The 20,035-nt window shown below is 43.2% G+C and overlaps 3 protein-coding genes across 13 annotated transcripts in view; all 3 read right to left on the bottom strand.

The window, feature by feature from the left end:
* Positions 1-116: 116 nt before the first annotated feature.
* LOC138407429 (putative leucine-rich repeat-containing protein DDB_G0290503) lies at positions 117-5,469 on the bottom strand. The gene has a single exon (XM_069523321.1). It carries the CDS (start codon positions 5,369-5,371, stop codon positions 281-283), a length of 5,091 nt encoding a protein of 1,696 aa, XP_069379422.1. The 5' UTR covers positions 5,372-5,469; the 3' UTR covers positions 117-280.
* Positions 5,470-7,337: 1,868 nt separating this feature from the next.
* On the bottom strand, positions 7,338-12,168 carry LOC138407430 (putative leucine-rich repeat-containing protein DDB_G0290503). The gene has a single exon (XM_069523322.1). The coding sequence runs from the start codon at positions 12,082-12,084 to the stop codon at positions 7,498-7,500; it is 4,587 nt and encodes a 1,528-aa protein (XP_069379423.1). The 5' UTR covers positions 12,085-12,168; the 3' UTR covers positions 7,338-7,497.
* A 294-nt stretch (positions 12,169-12,462) lies between these two features.
* Positions 12,463-20,035, bottom strand: part of wdfy3 (WD repeat and FYVE domain containing 3) — a 71,518-nt gene continuing 63,945 nt past the window's right edge. For 10 of the 11 annotated variants that reach the window (XM_069523315.1, XM_069523320.1, XM_069523316.1 and 7 more), the window contains 14 exons: positions 19,790-19,943; positions 19,607-19,698; positions 19,320-19,532; positions 19,063-19,204; positions 18,712-18,866; positions 18,142-18,300; positions 17,822-18,001; positions 17,540-17,722; positions 17,360-17,453; positions 17,137-17,280; positions 16,615-16,866; positions 16,386-16,497; positions 16,053-16,250; positions 12,463-15,718 (listed from right to left, as the gene is read on the bottom strand). In XM_069523315.1, coding sequence (XP_069379416.1) covers positions 15,598-15,718; positions 16,053-16,250; positions 16,386-16,497; positions 16,615-16,866; positions 17,137-17,280; positions 17,360-17,453; positions 17,540-17,722; positions 17,822-18,001; positions 18,142-18,300; positions 18,712-18,866; positions 19,063-19,204; positions 19,320-19,532; positions 19,607-19,698; positions 19,790-19,943 — 2,199 coding nt within the window. In that variant the 3' untranslated portion in view covers positions 12,463-15,597. The remainder of the gene's footprint in view (positions 15,719-16,052; positions 16,251-16,385; positions 16,498-16,614; positions 16,867-17,136; positions 17,281-17,359; positions 17,454-17,539; positions 17,723-17,821; positions 18,002-18,141; positions 18,301-18,711; positions 18,867-19,062; positions 19,205-19,319; positions 19,533-19,606; positions 19,699-19,789; positions 19,944-20,035) is intronic. The other variant, XM_069523312.1, reaches the window with a different exon arrangement.

Raw genomic sequence — 20,035 nt, 5'->3', positions numbered from 1 at the left:
AGAGCAGTAGAAGTGTCACAAACCACTCCCATAAAACCACAATAAAACAGGACATTTAAATTATTTTTTATTTAAAGTTTAATTATTTCATTTTAAATTTCAAAAAACGACTGAAATTCTTTTTTATGACTTTTTATTTGCCAAGTACTTCAGAATTAGATATACAAAATAAATAGATCAAAATCGTTATGGCCTTTCAATGACTTACCCCTCTTTGTAGGGAGATTTGGTTTTAGTTTAAAAATCAGGTTTTTTTTGGAAAGTTTCTTCTTTTACTTAATTATTCTGTGAAATTAAGGTTTTTTTTTTTACATAAAAGGGGAAACTGAATCACAGTTGAAAGGTTGTTAGGTTCAGAGCTCGGACCTTCTGACTTCTGCACTCGGAGTTTGAGGGGGGATAACTTTGGTCTTCTAAGAAGCCTCGTTTTATTTGGAATTACAAGTGGGGCTTGTGTTGTCTTGCTCTCTGACTGTTCTGTTTTCAACTTATGGCCCATATATTGGAGCTTAGTAATGGACCCTTGATTCTTGGAGATGATAAAATCTTTCTGTGACATGTTTTCTTTTTTCACCTCTGGATCTGATGAGGCTTGCTTTTGCTTCACAAATCTTTTAAATTGGTGCATGTAATTGGCTTTCTCCTTGTTCACTTCTTCTATGAGTCTGCTGGTAGCTTCTCTGTCTCTCTGGCTCTGCCTTCGAGCAAGGTCTTTCTGAAGTATAGCATTCTGAAGTTCACTTTGTAGCCTCTTGTTCTCAGAAACCACTTCTTGACTGTAACAAGTCAAATAGACTTGTTCTTCTTTGTCCTTCAGTTGTGAGACAGGAGCCTCTTGAGCGAGCTTCCTCTCATTTAGAGCTTCCTCAAGATCACCTTTTAATTTACTGTTCTCAGAAGCAAATTTGTGATTTCTCCGAGACAGATGGCGCAGTTTTTCTGAGTTCTCCTGCTGCTGGGAGATGGCAGCCTGATGAGCAAGCTCTTTCTCATGTAAAGCTTCCTCACGTTCATCTTGTAGCCTCTTATTCTCAGAAGCCAGATGGTTATTTTCCAGAGTCAGATTGTCTGATTCTGTTTCCATCTGCTGCCGGGAGATGGTAGCCTCTCTAGCAAGCTCTAGAGCCTCTTCAAGTTTACCTTGTAGCCTCTTGTTCTCAGAAGCCAGATGGTTATTTTCCAGAGTCAGATTGTCTGATTCTGTTTCCATCTGCTGCCGGGAGATGGTATTCTCTCTAGCAAGCTCTAGAGCATCCTCAAGTTCACCTTCAAGCCTCTTGTTCTTACAAGTCAGTTTGAGATTTTTCTGAGTCAGCTGGTCCACTTTATATGTGTCCTTATGCTGCTGGGAGATGGCAGCGTGATGTGCAAGGTCTTTCTCATGAAGAGCTTCCTCACGTTCATCTTGTAGCCTCTTATTCTCAGAAGCCAGATGGTTATTTTCCAGAGTCAGATTGTCTGATTCTGTTTCCATCTGCTGCCGGGAGATGGTAGCCTCTCTAGCAAGCTCTAGAGCCTCTTCAAGTTTACCTTGTAGCCTCTTGTTCTCAGAAGCCAGATGGTTATTTTCCAGAGTCAGATTGTCTGATTCTGTTTCCATCTGCTGCCGGGAGATGGTATTCTCTCTAGCAAGCTCTAGAGCATCCTCAAGTTCACCTTCAAGCCTCTTGTTCTTACAAGTCAGTTTGAGATTTTTCTGAGTCAGCTGGTCCACTTTATATGTGTCCTTATGCTGCTGGGAGATGGCAGCGTGATGTGCAAGGTCTTTCTCATGCAGAGCTTCCTCACGTTCATCTTGTAGCCTCTTATTCTCAGAAGCCAGATGATTATTTTCCAGAGTCAGATTATTAGATTCTGTTTCCATCTGCTGCCGGGAGATGGTAGCCTCTCTAGCAAGCTCTAGAGCCTCTTCAAGTTTACCTTGTAGCCTCTTATTCTCAGAAGCCAGATGATTATTTTCCAGAGTCAGATTGTCTGATTCTGTTTCCATCTGCTGCCGGGAGATGGTAGCCTCTCTAGCAAGCTCTAGAGCCTCTTCAAGTTTACCTTGTAGCCTCTTGTTCTCAGAAGCCAGATGGTTAATTTCCAGAGTCAGATTGTCTGATTCTGTTTCCATCTGCTGCCGGGAGATGGTAGCCTCTCTAGCAAGCTCTAGAGCCTCTTCAAGTTTACTTTGTAGCCTCTTGTTCTCAGAAGCCAGATGGTTATTTTCCAGAGTCAGATTGTCTGATTCTGTTTCCATCTGCTGCCGGGAGATGGTATTCTCTCTAGCAAGCTCTAGAGCATCCTCAAGTTCACCTTCAAGCCTCTTGTTCTTACAAGTCAGTTTGAGATTTTTCTGAGTCAGCTGGTCCACTTTATATGTGTCCTTATGCTGCTGGGAGATGGCAGCGTGATGTGCAAGGTCTTTCTCATGCAGAGCTTCCTCACGTTCATCTTGTAGCCTCTTATTCTCAGAAGCCAGATGATTATTTTCCAGAGTCAGATTATTAGATTCTGTTTCCATCTGCTGCCGGGAGATGGTAGCCTCTCTAGCAAGCTTTAAAGCATCTTCAAGTTTACCTTGTTGCCTCTTGTTCTCAGAAGCCAGATGGTTATTTTCCAGAGTCAGATTGTCTGATTCTGTTTGCATCTGCTGCCGGGAGATGGTAGCCTCTCTAGCAAGCTCTAGAGCCTCTTCAAGTTTACCTTGTAGCCTCTTGTTCTCAGAAGCCAGATGGTGATTTTCCTGAGTCAGCTGGTCAGATTTGTTGTCTTTCAGCTGCATAAAGTTGGTAGCCTCTTCAGCAAGCTTTAGAGCGTCCTCAAGTCCAACTTGCAGCATCTTCTTCTCAGAAGCCAGATGGTTATTTTCCAGAGTCAGATTGTCTGATTCTGTTTGCATCTGCTGCCGGGAGATGGTAGCCTCTCTAGCAAGCTCTAGAGCCTCTTCAAGTTTACCTTGTAGCCTCTTGTTCTCAGAAGCCAGATGGTTATTTTCCTGAGTCAGCTGGTCAGATTTGTTGTCTTTCAGCTGCATAAAGTTGGTAGCCTCTTCAGCAAGCTTTAGAGCGTCCTCAAGTCCAACTTGCAGCATCTTCTTCTCAGAAGTCAGTTGGTGATTTTCCTGAGTCAACTGGTCCAGTTTATCTGTGTTCTCCTGCTGCTGGGAGATGGCAGCCTGATGAGAAAGCTCTTTCTCATGTAGCGTTTCCTCGAGTTCACCTTGTAACCTCTTATTCTGAGAAGCCAGTTGATGATTTTCCTGAGTCAGCTGGTCAGATTTGTTTTCTTTCAGCTGCATAAAGTTGGTAGCCTCTTCAGCAAGCTTTAGAGCGTCCTCAAGTCCAACTTGCAGCATCTTCTTCTCAGAAGTCAGTTGGTGATTTTCTTGAGTCAACTGGTCCAGTTTATCTGTGTCCTTATGCTGCTGGGAGATGACAGCCTGATGAGCAAGGTCTTTATGTAGAGCTTCCTCAAGTTCACCTTGTAGCCTCTTGTTCCCAGAAGCCAGGTGATTATTTTTCAGAGTCAGATTGTGTGATTCTGTTTCCTTCACTGTCATGATGCTGGTAGCTTCTTTAGCCATCTCTAGAGCATCCTCAAGTTCATCCTGTAGCAACTTGTTTTTACAAGTCAGTTTGAAATTGTTCTGAGTCAGCTGGTCCACTTTATATGTGTCCTTATGCTGCTGGGAGATGAGAGCGTGATGAGCAATGTCTTTCTCATGTAGAGCTTCCTCAAGTCCCTTTCGTAGCCTATAATTCTCAGAAACCAGGTGCTTATTTTCCAGAGTCAGATTGTCAGACTCTGTTTCCTTCTGCTTCCGGCAGATGGTGGCCTCTCTACCAAGGTCTAGAGCAACCTCAAGTCCAACTTGTAGCGTCTTCTTCTCAGAAGCCAGTTGGTGATTTTCCTGAGTCAGCTGATCCAGTTTATATGTTTCCTTCTGCTGCCGTGAGATGGTATTCTCTCTAGCAGGCTCTAGAGCATCCTCAAGTTCATTTTGTAGCCTCTCGTTCTCAGAAGTCAGTTGGTAATTTTCCAGAGTCAGACTGTCAGATTCTGTTTCCTTCTGCTGCTGGGAGATGATAGCCTCTTCAGCAAGCTCTAGAGCATCATTAAGATCACCTTGTAGCCTCTTGTTCACAGAAGCCAGTTGGTGATTTTCCTGAGTCAGCTGATCCAGTTTATATGTTTCCTTCTGCTGCCGTGAGATGGTATTCTCTCTAGCAGGCTCTAGAGCATCCTCAAGTTCATTTTGTAGCCTCTCGTTCTCAGAAGTCAGTTGGTAATTTTCCAGAGTCAGACTGTCAGATTCTGTTTCCTTCTGCTGCTGGGAGATGATAGCCTCTTCAGCAAGCTCTAGAGCATCATTAAGATCACCTTGTAGCCTCTTGTTCACAGAAGCCAGTTGGTGATTTTCCAGAGTCAGATGGTCAGATTTATTTATCATCTGCTGCTCGGAGTTGATAGCCTCTTCAGCAAGGTCTACAGCATCATCAATTTTATCTTGTAGCCCCCTGTTCCTAGAAGCCAGATGGAGATTTTCCTGAGTCAGCTGGTCCAGTTTATCAGTGTCCTTATGCTGATAGGAGATGAGAGCCTGACGAGCAAGGTCTTTCTCATGAAGAGCTTCCTCAAGTTCACCTTGTAGTCGCTTATTCTCAGAAGCCAGGTGGTTATAAGCCAGGTGGTTATTTTCAAGAGTCACATCGTCAGATTCTGATTCCTTCTCCTGCCTCGAGATGGTATTCTCTCGAGCAAGCTCTGGAGCATCCTCAAGTTCATCTTGTAGCCTCTTGTCTTCAGAAGCCAGGTGGTTATTTTCAAGAGTCACATTGTCAGATTCTGATTCCTTCTGCTGCCGTGAGATGGTATTCTCTCGAGCAAGCTCTAGAGCATCCTCAAGCTCACCTTGTAGCCTCTTGTTCTCAGAAGCCAATTGGTGATTTTCCAGAGTCAGATCATCAGATTCTCTTTCCTTCACTGTCATGATGCTGGTAGCTTCTTCAGCCATCTCTAGAGCATCCTTAAGTTCATCTTGTAGCAACTTGTTCTTACGAGTCAGTTTAAGAATTTTCTGAGTCAGCTGGTCCACTTTATATGTGTCCTTTTGCTGCTGGGAGATGAGAGCGTGATGTGCAAGGTCTTTCTGATGTAGAGCTTCATCAAGTTCATCTTGCAGCTTATTATTCTCAGAAGCCAGGTTGTTATTTTCCAGAGTCAGATTTTCAGATTCTGTTTTCTTCTGCTTCCGGTAGATGTTAGCCTGTCTAGCAAGCTCTACAGCATCCTCAAGTCCAGCTTGTAGCGTCTTCTTCTCGGAAGTCAGTTGGTGAATCTCCAGAGTCAGCTGGTCCAGTTTATCTGTGTTTGTATTTGTCTCCATTCTTCTTCAGTCTCTCTAGTGTCCTCAAATTCTTTTTACTCCTTAATATCGTCAAGTATATCAATGATCCAACGAGTTGTCGTGGGACATTAAGCCAATATTTTCCATCTTACTTCTTCCTATAGTCAAACAACATCATAGGAGAAGGATCAACATCATAGGAGAAGGATCAACATCATGCTTTGATTCTTAAGTTGTTTGATTCCTTTGAAGTTGACATATTCTACATTATATGACTCTGTGTGTGTGTGCGTGTGTCACATGTAGGATTTTTGTATTAATTATTTGATTGAACTGTTTTTTATTCAGTTTTTGTTGTTGTGACTTTTGGAAAGATGAAAAAAAATCTTGAAATTCAAAATGAATGTGAGTCTTGACTTTGGTGGTAAACAGCAATTATTTATTGAAATGAAATGAAAAATAATAAGTACCAGATCTATTGCATTTTTGTAACATTTTGTTTTCGTAACGGGGAGCGGGGTTGTTCCTCTACTGGTTTTTCTCTTGTGGGATGTAGTCAACACAAATATACAAGGAACATTCAGCTATCACAGATTGCACACCAGATACTGTAATATTGCAGTCTAATATAAGACCACCAAAAGAATCCAAGATTTTTTCCTCCTCCTCTTTCTTCTCCTCTCCACTTGTCATTAATTCTTTTCCATTAAGAATACAAAAGTCCAAGTCAGGAGACGATCTGCAGCTCTGTACATAAACCTGATGCTCAGTCACTCGGGGGTAACTCATCAGACAATGCCTCCAAAAAAAAAGAATCATTTAAAACTTGAAAAATAAAAAAAACAACCAAACAAAAACAATATAATGCCAAGAACATGTACAATGCACTGACACAGAAAGTCAGCTGTGTTAATAGACATGCAACAAGTAACAAAACTTGCTGAGATCGCAATAATCATAAAAAAAATCTAAATCCATTTATATTTGCATAAATACGTTGTTCAGTTTATTTATCCGCTTGTGAAACACACCGCTCTGTTAAAACCACAACATAAAACTGCATTGAATAAAAACTTGTGACTTTTCTTCTGTACATGGGAAGGTGCAAAGAAACTCTTGATTGACAGAAGCCGACTCGGCTGTTTCAGCTAGGTGGCATGATTGCTCGCTAAGTTACAGTGCGTAAAACGGAAAGCGATGTAAAGTGGGATGATAACAAGAGTGCGTGTAGTTAGCAAAATGTCCGGGATCTGTGGGGGGGAATATTAAAGTGTCTTCTTTCGGCTTTTTAACATGTTGGAGACTGAGAAGATGAGTGTGGAAACAAACATAATAAAACGTTCTCTCAAAGAGAAGAGACAAAGAAAAAGAAAACAGCACTTTGAATGCACACGTGTTGCCCAGAGCCACGAACAAAACAACAAACACAAACATGTACGAAGCGAAACGCCAGAAAACAACACGATCAGTCTGTTCGTAAAAAAAACAAACAAACGCACCTTCATTGTGTTTAACTGTCGAGGCAGCAGCAGCAACTTAAACTGTATCGTGTGGTGACAAATTCTAAACTCATACGCAGACGACCGTAACGTTTATGTGACGTGTCTTTATGCGTCAGTTACGTGTTGAACAACAGAAGAAACAGAAAACACCTCTGATATTAACATCTCAGTCTTGTACGAATTTTAATTTGTGTTTGTTTATCCCGCAGTCTCCGGTCCTCCCTCCACCATCCACTTCCGCCAACCAACACTAACTTCCGCTAGACTCTTTCACAGTAAAACGATTAATCGCTCATTCCCTCATTTATTTTTCCAATTAGTTAAAAACATTAATGATCACTGTCAAATTATTTTATTATAAATTAATCTGCCGATTTAGGTTCTTAGAGAGCAGTAGAAGTGTCACAAACCACTCCCATAAAACCACAATAAAACAGGACATTTAAATTATTTTTAATTTAAAGTTTAATTATTTCATTTTAAATTTCAAAAAACGACTGAAATTCTTTTTTATGACTTTTTATTTGCCAAGTACTTCAGAATTAGATATACAAAATAAATAGATCAAAATCGTTATGGCCTTTCAACGACTTACCCCTCTTTGTAGGGAGATTTGGTTTTAGTTTAAAAATCAGGTTTTTTTTGGAAAGTTTCTTCTTTTACTTAATTATTCTGTGAAATTAAGGTTTTTTTTTTACATAAAAGGGGAAACTGAATCACAGTTGAAAGGTTGTTAGGTTCAGAGCTCGGACCTTCTGACTTCTGCACTCGGAGTTTGAGGGGGGATAACTTTGGTCTTCTAAGAAGCCTCGTTTTATTTGGAATTACAAGTGGGGCTTGTGTTGTCTTGCTCTCTGACTGTTCTGTTTTCAACTTATGGCCCATATATTGGAGCTTAGTAATGGACCCTTGATTCTTGGAGATAATAAAATCTTTCTGTGACATGTTTTCTTTTTTCACCTCTGGATCTGATGAGGCTTGCTTTTGCTTCATAAATCTTTTAAATTGGTGCATGTAATTGGCTTTCTCCTTGTTCACTTCTTCTATGAGTCTGCTGGTAGCTTCTCTGTCTCTCTGGCTCTGCCTTCGAGCAAGGTCTTTCTGAAGTATAGCATTCTGAAGTTCACTTTGTAGCCTCTTGTTCTCAGAAACCACTTCTTGACTGTAACAAGTCAAATAGACTTGTTCTTCTTTGTCCTTCAGTTGTGAGACAGGAGCCTCTTGAGCAAGCGTCCTCTCATTTAGAGCTTCCTCAAGATCACCTTTTAATTTACTGTTCTCAGAAGCAAATTTGTGATTTCTCCGAGACAGATGGCGCAGTTTTTCTGAGTTCTCCTGCTGCTGGGAGATGGCAGCCTGATGAGCAAGCTCTTTCTCATGGAGAGCTTCCTCACGTTCATCTTCAAGCCTCTTATTCTCAGAAGCCAGATGGTTATTTTCCAGAGTCAGATTGTCTGATTCTGTTTCCATCTGCTGCCGGGAGATGGTAGCCTCTCTAGCAAGCTCTAGAGCCTCTTCAAGTTTACCTTGTAGCCTCTTGTTCTCAGAAGCCAGATGGTTATTTTCCAGAGTCAGATTGTCTGATTCTGTTTCCATCTGCTGCCGGGAGATGGTATTCTCTCTAGCAAGCTCTAGAGCATCCTCAAGTTCACCTTCAAGCCTCTTGTTCTTACAAGTCAGTTTGAGATTTTTCTGAGTCAGCTGGTCCACTTTATATGTGTCCTTATGCTGCTGGGAGATGGCAGCGTGATGTGCAAGGTCTTTCTCATGAAGAGCTTCCTCACGTTCATCTTGTAGCCTCTTATTCTCAGAAGCCAGATGGTTATTTTCCAGAGTCAGATTGTCTGATTCTGTTTCCATCTGCTGCCGGGAGATGGTAGCCTCTCTAGCAAGCTCTAGAGCCTCTTCAAGTTTACCTTGTAGCCTCTTATTCTCAGAAGCCAGATGGTTATTTTCCAGAGTCAGATTGTCTGATTCTGTTTCCATCTGCTGCCGGGAGATGGTAGCCTCTCTAGCAAGCTCTAGAGCCTCTTCAAGTTTACCTTGTAGCCTCTTGTTCTCAGAAGCCAGATGGTTAATTTCCAGAGTCAGATTGTCTGATTCTGTTTCCATCTGCTGCCGGGAGATGGTAGCCTCTCTAGCAAGCTCTAGAGCCTCTTCAAGTTTACCTTGTAGCCTCTTGTTCTCAGAAGCCAGATGGTTATTTTCCAGAGTCAGATTGTCTGATTCTGTTTCCATCTGCTGCCGGGAGATGGTATTCTCTCTAGCAAGCTCTAGAGCATCCTCAAGTTCACCTTCAAGCCTCTTGTTCTTACAAGTCAGTTTGAGATTTTTCTGAGTCAGCTGGTCCACTTTATATGTGTCCTTATGCTGCTGGGAGATGGCAGCGTGATGTGCAAGGTCTTTCTCATGAAGAGCTTCCTCACGTTCATCTTCAAGCCTCTTATTCTCAGAAGCCAGATGGTTATTTTCCAGAGTCAGATTGTCTGATTCTGTTTCCATCTGCTGCCGGGAGATGGTAGCCTCTCTAGCAAGCTCTAGAGCCTCTTCAAGTTTACCTTGTAGCCTCTTGTTCTCAGAAGCCAGATGGTTATTTTCCAGAGTCAGATTGTCTGATTCTGTTTCCATCTGCTGCCGGGAGATGGTATTCTCTCTAGCAAGCTCTAGAGCATCCTCAAGTTCACCTTCAAGCCTCTTGTTCTTACAAGTCAGTTTGAGATTTTTCTGAGTCAGCTGGTCCACTTTATATGTGTCCTTATGCTGCTGGGAGATGGCAGCGTGATGTGCAAGGTCTTTCTCATGCAGAGCTTCCTCACGTTCATCTTGTAGCCTCTTATTCTCAGAAGCCAGATGATTATTTTCCAGAGTCAGATTGTCTGATTCTGTTTGCATCTGCTGCCGGGAGATGGTAGCCTCTCTAGCAAGCTCTAGAGCCTCTTCAAGTTTACCTTGTAGCCTCTTGTTCTCAGAAGCCAGATGGTTATTTTCCTGAGTCAGCTGGTCAGATTTGTTGTCTTTCAGCTGCATAAAGTTGGTAGCCTCTTCAGCAAGCTTTAGAGCGTCCTCAAGTCCAACTTGCAGCATCTTCTTCTCAGAAGCCAGATGGTTATTTTCCAGAGTCAGATTGTCTGATTCTGTTTGCATCTGCTGCCGGGAGATGGTAGCCTCTCTAGCAAGCTCTAGAGCCTCTTCAAGTTTACCTTGTAGCCTCTTGTTCTCAGAAGCCAGATGGTTATTTTCCTGAGTCAGCTGGTCAGATTTGTTGTCTTTCCGCTGCATAAAGTTGGTAGCCTCTTCAGCAAGCTTTAGAGCGTCCTCAAGTCCAACTTGCAGCATCTTCTTCTCAGAAGTCAGTTGGTGATTTTCCTGAGTCAACTGGTCCAGTTTATCTGTGTTCTCCTGCTGCTGGGAGATGGCAGCCTGATGAGAAAGCTCTTTCTCATGTAGCGTTTCCTCAAGTTCACCTTGTAACCTCTTATTCTGAGAAGCCAGTTGATGATTTTCCTGAGTCAGCTGGTCAGATTTGTTTTCTTTCAGCTGCATAAAGTTGGTAGCCTCTTCAGCAAGCTTTAGAGCATCCTCAAGTCCAACTTGCAGCCTCTTCTTCTCAGAAGTCAGTTGGTGATTTTCTTGAGTCAACTGGTCCAGTTTATCTGTGTCCTTATGCTGCTGGGAGATGACAGCCTGATGAGCAAGGTCTTTATGTAGAGCTTCCTCAAGTTCACCTTGTAGCCTCTTGTTCCCAGAAGCCAGGTGATTATTTTTCAGAGTCAGATTGTGTGATTCTGTTTCCTTCACTGTCATGATGCTGGTAGCTTCTTTAGCCATCTCTAGAGCATCCTCAAGTTCATCCTGTAGCAACTTGTTTTTACAAGTCAGTTTGAAATTGTTCTGAGTCAGCTGGTCCACTTTATATGTGTCCTTATGCTGCTGGGAGATGAGAGCGTGATGAGCAATGTCTTTCTCATGTAGAGCTTCCTCAAGTCCCTTTCGTAGCCTATAATTCTCAGAAACCAGGTGCTTATTTTCCAGAGTCAGATTGTCAGACTCTGTTTCCTTCTGCTTCCGGCAGATGGTGGCCTCTCTACCAAGGTCTAGAGCAACCTCAAGTCCAACTTGTAGCGTCTTCTTCTCAGAAGCCAGTTGGTGATTTTCCTGAGTCAGCTGATCCAGTTTATATGTTTCCTTCTGCTGCCGTGAGATGGTATTCTCTCTAGCAGGCTCTAGAGCATCCTCAAGTTCATTTTGTAGCCTCTCGTTCTCAGAAGTCAGTTGGTAATTTTCCAGAGTCAGACTGTCAGATTCTGTTTCCTTCTGCTGCTGGGAGATGATAGCCTCTTCAGCAAGCTCTAGAGCATCATTAAGATCACCTTGTAGCCTCTTGTTCACAGAAGCCAGTTGGTGATTTTCCAGAGTCAGATGGTCAGATTTATTTATCATCTGCTGCTCGGAGTTGATAGCCTCTTCAGCAAGGTCTACAGCATCATCAATTTTATCTTGTAGCCCCCTGTTCCTTGAAGCCAGATGGAGATTTTCCTGAGTCAGCTGGTCCAGTTTATCAGTGTCCTTATGCTGATAGGAGATGAGAGCCTGACGAGCAAGGTCTTTCTCATGAAGAGCTTCCTCAAGTTCACCTTGTAGTCGCTTATTCTCAGAAGCCAGGTGGTTATAAGCCAGGTGGTTACTTTCAAGAGTCACATCGTCAGATTCTGATTCCTTCTCCTGCCTCGAGATGGTATTCTCTCGAGCAAGCTCTGGAGCATCCTCAAGTTCATCTTGTAGCCTCTTGTTCTCAGAAGCCAATTGGTGATTTTCCAGAGTCAGATCATCAGATTCTCTTTCCTTCACTGTCATGATGCTGGTAGCTTCTTCAGCCATCTCTAGAGCATCCTTAAGTTCATCTTGTAGCAACTTGTTCTTACGAGTCAGTTTAAGAATTTTCTGAGTCAGCTGGTCCACTTTATATGTGTCCTTTTGCTGCTGGGAGATGAGAGCATGATGTGCAAGGTCTTTCTGATGTAGAGCTTCATCAAGTTCATCTTGCAGCTTATTATTCTCAGAAGCCAGGTTGTTATTTTCCAGAGTCAGATTTTCAGATTCTGTTTTCTTCTGCTTCCGGTAGATGTTAGCCTGTCTAGCAAGCTCTACAGCATCCTCAAGTCCAGCTTGTAGCGTCTTCTTCTCGGAAGTCAGTTGGTGAATCTCCAGAGTCAGCTGGTCCAGTTTATCTGTGTTTGTATTTGTCTCCATTCTTCTTCAGTCTCTCTAGTGTCCTCAAATTCTTTTTACTCCTTAATATCGTCAAGTATATCAATGATCCAACGAGTTGTCGTGGGACATTAAGCCAATATTTTCCATCTTACTTCTTCCTATAGTCAAACAACATCATAGGAGAAGGATCAACATCATAGGAGAAGGATCAACATCATGCTTTGATTCTTAAGTTGTTTGATTCCTTTGAAGTTGACATATTCTACATTATATGACTCTGTGTGTGTGTGCGTGTGTCACATGTACGATTTTTGTATTAATTATTTGATTGAACTGTTTTTTATTCAGTTTTTGTTGTTGTGACTTTTGGAAAGATGAAAAAAAATCTTGAAATTCAAAATGAATGTGAGTCTTGACTTTGGTGGTAAACAGCAATTATTTATTGAAATGAAATGAAAAATAATAAGTACCAGATCTATTGCATTTTTGTAACATTTTGTTTTCGTAACGGGGAGCGGGGTTGTTCCTCTACTGGTTTTTCTCTTGTGGGATGTAGTCAACACAAATATACAAGGAACATTCAGCTATCACAGATTGCACACCAGATACTGTAATATTGCAGTCTAATATAAGACCACCAAAAGAATCCAAGATTTTTTCCTCCTCCTCTTTCTTCTCCTCTCCACTTGTCATTAATTCTTTTCCATTAAGAATACAAAAGTCCAAGTCAGGAGACGATCTGCAGCTCTGTACATAAACCTGATGCTCAGTCACTCGGGGGTAACTCCTCAGACAATGCCTCCAAAAAAAAAATCATTTAAAACTTGAAAAATAAAAAAAACAACCAAACAAAAACAATATAATGCCAAGAACATGTACAATGCACTGACACAGAAAGTCAGCTGTGTTAATAGACATGCAACAAGTAACAAAACTTGCTGAGATCGCAATAATCATAAAAAAAATCTAAATCCATTTATATTTGCATAAATACGTTGTTCAGTTTATTTATCCGCTTGTGAAACACACCGCTCTGTTAAAACCACAACATAAAACTGCATTGAATAAAAACTTGTGACTTTTCTTCTGTACATGGGAAGAAGGTGCAAAGAAACTCTTGATTGACAGAAGCCGACTCGGCTGTTTCAGCTAGGTGGCATGATTGCTCGCTAAGTTACAGTACGTAAAACGGAAAGCGATGTAAAGTGGGATGATAACAAGAGTGCGTGTAGTTAGCAAAATGTCCGGGATCTGTGGGGGGGAATATTAAAGTGTCTTCTTTCGGCTTTTTTACATGTTGGAGACTGAGAAGATGAGTGTGGAAACAAACATAATAAAACGTTCTCTCAAAGAGAAGAGACAAAGAAAACAGCACTTTGAATGCACACGTGTTGCCCAGAGCCACGAACAAAACAACACCAACACAAACATGTACGAAGCGAAACGCCAGAAAACAACACGATCAGTCTGTTCGTAAAAAAAACTAACAAACGCACCTTCATTGTGTTTAACTGTCGAGGCAGCAGCAGCAACTTAAACTGTATCGTGTGGTGACAAATTCTAAACTCATACGCAGACGACCGTAATGTTTATGTGACGTGTCTTTATGCGTCAGTTACGTTGAACAACAGAAGAAACAGAAAACACCTCTGATATTAACATCTCAGTCTTGTACGAATTTTAATTTGTGCCAAAAGTGACATTTATTTCCCTGCTGGAATATTCGTGTAGAATGTGGCGCCCCCTTTTGGTCCTGTCAAAAATTACACTGGATCTTTATCTGAAATTACTTGTAACAGGAATTGATGCAAATACAAAAAGATGTTCTTGTCCTTGTTTCATCAGTGCCGAGTGTTAAAAAAAATGATCCACAAAAATCTAGATTTGCTTCATCCTCGTAACCAAATGGATCCATGAAGGAGCAGAAACTCAAATTAGAGTGAAATGAGTCAATGACGTTGATTTCACTGATTTCTCAATTTAAAACTGACTAAATAGCCAAGATGCGAAAAATCTCCAGAATTTCCAGAGATTATTTCTGCATTTGTACCAAAACTGCAACAAAAAGAATAAAAGCGTCAAACAGCAGCTCTGTCCCACTGTCTTTAAATTAATCACATGATGTCACGGCCTTAATGATTATTTCAATTTCTGTTCACACTGAAACACGCCTCTCTGAAAGATGACTGGCTGCTGCTCCTCCAGTTTAACACGGACTGAGGATAAAGTGTACGGAGTGCCGCGTTTCCTGATCTGCTGTAATAATGCCACAGGATCGGAGTCAAGTTCAGCAAAAGACGAGTCTGTGCAGAAATAAAAACTACGATTCATACGGGGAGTCCCTTTTTCTGTGTGTGCATTCAAAAAGCTGCATCAACACTGTACAGTAACTAAACACGGAAAACAAATGTGCAGCAACATTAAATGTGTATTTTCTTTTTTTACCTAATTCATAATTTTTTTTACAGATGACAAAACCCATGTTTTCTTTCTCTGTACACAAAAAGGAGATCTTGAAATAATTGATATGGTTTCTAAAAAATATATAAAATTAAAAAAAAAAAAAAAGAATCTGACGTGATAACGCGTCCAGTCTTTTTAAAAAAGCAGCAACAACAAAGATTCTCAGAAAAAGAAGGAATTCATATAACGGACAGAAAAGATGATTTAAGGATAAAAAAAAAAATCCTCCTAATTCATACATTTAAACAATTTGGCAAAAGAAAGAAAAGACGATCTGATAGTAAATGTGTGTGGTGGCGACGCACACGCACAAAATTAATCACATTTTTTGTAAACAACAACAAAACAAACACGAAATTAAAAAAGAAAAGAAGTAATTTTGCATATTAACTAGACGCACGAGTAAATTCAACCCACTGACATTAATTATTGACATTCATTTCCCTCCCATGTGACTCTGAACGCTGAACTCGCTGTGACGACACCATTGATTTTGTTCTTTTTCTTTTTTCTTTTTTTTAAAAGCCAGGAGTGGTTAGTCACAACGCTATGCTCCAGGCAGTTTCCTTAGTTTTTGCTCTTTTTTCATTGACCTTATTTTTTGTTCTGTTTGTTCCTCTTCCAGTTAAAAAGGCCATGTTAAATATTTACAATATAAACAAGTTTCTTACGTCTCGCGGTGACAGAGGAAGGAGTTTTTCCACGTTTCTTGAACTCAACACAAAGATGGCGGGTGACTGATTCAAGAGTACCGCACTCGAGGGTGGGTTTTTTTTCCTCCAGGGGACGAGACCAGGTGGCAAAGTGGTGATTGAGCTTTCATTTCCTTTGCATCATGTTCTACCTCCTTTTCCCCCCCGCTCTCCTTCGTTGAGTTTTACCGTCGCAAAGATGAAACGACCGACGTTCTTCCTGTTCTAGTCTGTCAGTGTGTTACTGTACAAACCAAAGGGTAAAGGGGGTTAAGAGGGAGAGAGATTCAGATTATCGGGGGGGAGGGGGTGATGAGGAAATAACGACGCAGACGAATGAGTGAAATTCTCCTCAGATCCCCGAGAGGAGGAGTTTTTGGTCAGCGGCAGCTCGAGCTCAGTTTCTGCAGCCGTCCTCGACGCTTCGCTCGTGTTGCAGGTTGTAATAACAGTTCTGACAAACCCGCACCGGCGACGAGATCTTCAGCCTTTTGATCTCTGATTGGAAGCGACTGCACCTGAAAGACACAGAGAGACAAGGTGAACATTTCAAAACGTGGTCGGGGGGGGTGAGCAAGACGTCATGAAGCTGTTGCAAAAAGAGAAGAGATAAAATAACAGGGGACCCGGGACGGAGCCCTGGGAAACACCAGAGGTTGGAAGATGCAGAGGATCATTAATAAATAAAGAAAACAAAGAATTCATACTTAAATAATCAATAATTTCCCTTGGTGCATCATGTTTTGACGTTACTTGTTGTAAGAACTTGACAGAGAAGGTTTTCAGTGATTTTGAAAAAATAAAAAGATGTAACAGAAGTCCGATCACTGAAGGCTGCAGTGATTTTCTTACTTCTGGCAGAAGAGCTGCCCGCAGTTTCTGCAGTGGTGGCGTCGCTCAGTGAGGGAGAAACGAACCGAGCAACCGGAGCAGCTGTCGACCACCTCGTCCTTCACCCAGTGATCCGCTGCCGACCGGCCCGGCTGGTCGCTGACCGACCAGCTGAAGACCCGACCGCGCCCATCGCCCACCAGGATCTTACTGTGGTCCCTGAGGAGACGACGTTAAAAGCAGAGAAAAGCAGGAGGTCAGCGGACGGACTGACGAAGAATTTATTGCGTCCACTGATCAGGAACGATATAAAAACCAGTCAGTTTGCTGCACACGCTCCTCCATCTTTCTTACTTGGAGATAGCGAGGGAGGAGATCTCTGCTGGGTGAGCATTGTCCTTGCGATCAAACGCTGTGTGCATGGTGAGTTTGCTCCGGAACACCAGCTGGCGCTCCCATCTGTAGCCTGCGGACACACCAAAATAAAGCAGCAGCGTTTTAACAATGCAACAAACGCCTCTTCATCAGATTCAGAAAATGTTGCTTTGCCTTAAAAACTTAAAACCACGATATTTGGACACACCTGCCCTGAGCTGGTTGTACGTCCGTGCCTCCATGACAGAGGGCTGGAGCGGCTGAGGCACAGAGCTGTGGCCTGGATGTGTTGGGTGAGGGTGAGGGTGAGGGTGAGGGTGAGGGCCTCTGGTTTGTCCCTCAGAATAGTTGACAAACACGAAGCCGTCCTTCTCGTCGATGCTGAGTGTGTCTGACCAGCGGTGAGAGTCGTCGGAGCCGCTGTCCATCGACCATGACGCTCCCGCCCGGGCTGAGGGACCTAAAAGGTGTTTTATTTGTCAGGAGGTGAGAACGCCACTATGGTTTGACACTCATGTCTCAAGACATTAACATTAACAGGGGGTGGAGTGACAAACCAACTTCACGTACAAAGTTAAATAAACTGACGAACGAAGAGTTAAATCCAGTTTTCAGAATTCAGAAGTTATATTTCAGCATCAGCTCTGTTCGTTCCTGCAGAATTTAAAAGTCCAGCCGTGCTGCAGCTGTGGAAACATTCACAGTGACTGGTAGTGGAGTCGATGTTTACCTCGGGGTCTGTGGACGGCGCTGCCCGGCTGGCTGCCTCCGCCTGTTGAGGGGTTGCGTGGAGCTTTGGGCTCCTGGCTCAGACTGGGTTCATCTCCGTCTGACTCGCTGCTGTCATCGTCACCGTTGTGACTCTCGCCGCCTTCTGTGACGGACAGAAACCTCGTCAGTTATATTTTAGGACACGGTGCCATGTCGCTGATGTGAAAGTCAGATGGACTCACCGATCTTCTCCTCGCCACAGCAGTCAGGCACATCTGGCTCGACTGGCACTGGAGCAGGGGTTTCTGGGACTTGGAGGAACTCCATTCTCCAAAACTGTGAAAAAATAGAAAAGTTTTGAACAGACATAATAAAACCTGTTTATCTGAAGAGCTACAGCAATGAACACATTCTATGGTTACCCTGACGACACCATCGGAGTGTCCCGTGACTATAACGTTCTGTGTGTCCCACTCGTTCATCTCCGACACGCAGCAGCACAGGATTTGCTGGCTGCGTCCGGTGAAGGTGTTGGCGCTGGCGATGGGGCTGCCGTTAATGCTCCACACGTGGATGTATGTTCCTGCACACGACACGATGTCGCCCTGAACAAACACAAATATTATCTTTTCATTATGTTCGTCCTCATTTCACAACGATGCAGAGGACCATGATTTCAGGTTTTTTTTTTTAGCTTCACCCACCGTCAGTTCATTGATACACAGAGCAGAGACGGGTGCCCGGTGTCCCCTGAGCTGCGTGACGAAGGAAAGCTTGTTGAGGTCCCAGATGATGCAGGTTCGATCCCGCGAGCCGCTGACAACAATGTGGTACGCTGACGACGCTGTGAGACACGTCACAGCATCCGTGTGGCCCAGTAACGCCTGGTATATGAAAACAAACAAAGTTCATTCATTCATTGCTGCCTCGTGTATCCTGAACCAGCATGAGGAACAGTGTGTGTGTGTTTGTGTGTGTGTGTGTGTGTGTGTGTGTGTGTGTGTGCGTGTGTGTGTGTGTTTACCTGTTTGAGCACGAGGGACTTGGCCCTCTCCTTGGACGTTCCTGTCTCCCACACACAGATGGCGGTGCTGGTGCCACCGGTGATGACCAGCTTTGGGTTTGGACAGATTGCACAGAGGATCTGACCCCACTCTGACAGACACTCGTACACAACCAGCGCCTGAAACGACACCGGCAGTTAACATCGAACGCTGGCCGACAGGTGCAGAGGTGGGGAAATGGAGACTGGTGGTTTCTTAAAATCTTTTAATCATCTGTATCTCAACAAACTCCACTTTAAACCTGATTCTCATTTTATTCTTCAGGAGGTTTTACTGAAGGAGTGCATGAGTAGTAGTGTAGTGTTACTGAAGCACCAGCAGGGGGAAACAAAGTCTTTAATATCATTTCACTTCGATAACTTCAGCTTCAGTAACGTGTTGAAAAGTAACTGGGTCAGTGACAGAAATCAAATCTCACTGTGTGTGAATACATAACATGAGGTCATGACACATTATGTTTCATCTCCACACGCAGCAGAATGAAACAGGAAGAAAGAAGTCTGACGAGAGGAGCTGGAAGTTTAAATGACCTTGTCAGACTCGTAGTTGGCCAGACGGCAGCTGAGGTCGGCATAGCCCCAGGCGAAGGTCTTGCTCCAGGTGGGCGGAACCAGGACTTTGTTTTGCTCCACAGCGAGGATGCCTTTGTCAGTGCAGACGATCTGTCCCACGGGCTCCTTCAGCTCTGGACAAAGGGAAAACAAAGAATGAGTAATAACCAGTGATAATACGGGTTTATACGAACATGGCTGATAAGAACCAATCAGCTGGTGACGTTTCCCGTCTATACCTCAACATAGCAGAACGCTGCAGTAGAGGACAATGAGGTAAAGAGTGTCGGCCTGTCTGTGGTTCTGTGTGTGTGTTGTAAACAAACGTACCTTTGACAGGCGCTAGAGAAGGTCTGAGATTATCCAGATGGTGGAAGAAGATCTTGTCACTATTGGAGCTTGGTGGAATGCTCGCTATGTCGCCGTTGGCTTTACTGCGTACTCGTTTAGGAGGGTGGGGCTTCTTAAACAGCTGAAACACACACACGTCAACATGCGTGAGTGATTGAAGAGTCGGGTTTGAAGACATCTACTAAAAGGAAAGGGTTAGAAATGTGTCCATCGTTATCCGAAGTCTATGATCCAACCTGTTTGGGGATTTGCCCAAAGTTGTTGATGAAGCCAATGGTGGCCGTCTCTTTGAGCGGGTCGTTGATGTTGTAGATGTCCACCTGACCCTCGTAGAACAGGTGGTGGAAGACGTTGACCGCCTCCACAGCCGGAGGACCCTGCTGCTTGTAGCCAAAAATCAGGTCGATCCATTCGTGGAGGTGGGCCGATACGTAGTCGCACTCCAGCGCCTGAAGGAGGACGAGATGGAGGTTAACCTGTTACTCACTGACACCAAGACCTAAGCTGTGGGTTCGTGTCCTACCTCTCTGTGGACTCTGATGAACTCTCGGGGGTCACCCTTCGCCCAAGGTGGCAGAATGACGTCGCCCAGTTTGGTGCCGTTCTGTTTGGCACCTGGTTCGTCAAACGACAGAGGGCAGAACGTTAAAACTCATGAACTCCAGTATCTCAGTCAGTTTGACTTTGTTATTGTCCTCATACTGACCCAGGTCAAAGTTGTTGGCGTTGAGCATGAATTCTGGCAGATAGAAAAACTCGGGGATGAGCTCCTTTACGTCAGCCATGTTGTGTTTGGAGGCGGAGAGCCAGGCTTCACGCACGCTGTGGAACATCCTGTCAGCCAGGTCAAAATGGCCTCCCTGGTAAACGCACAAACATTGAGTGTTCCATTGCATTTCAGAGCATCATAATACAATGAAAATAAAGGCTTACTACTCTATTCTACTCTATT

This window comes from Paralichthys olivaceus, chromosome 4, assembly GCF_024713975.1.
Source record: "Paralichthys olivaceus isolate ysfri-2021 chromosome 4, ASM2471397v2, whole genome shotgun sequence".
NCBI lineage: Eukaryota > Metazoa > Chordata > Actinopteri > Pleuronectiformes > Paralichthyidae > Paralichthys > Paralichthys olivaceus.
This window is presented reverse-complemented; position numbering and strand designations above follow the sequence as displayed.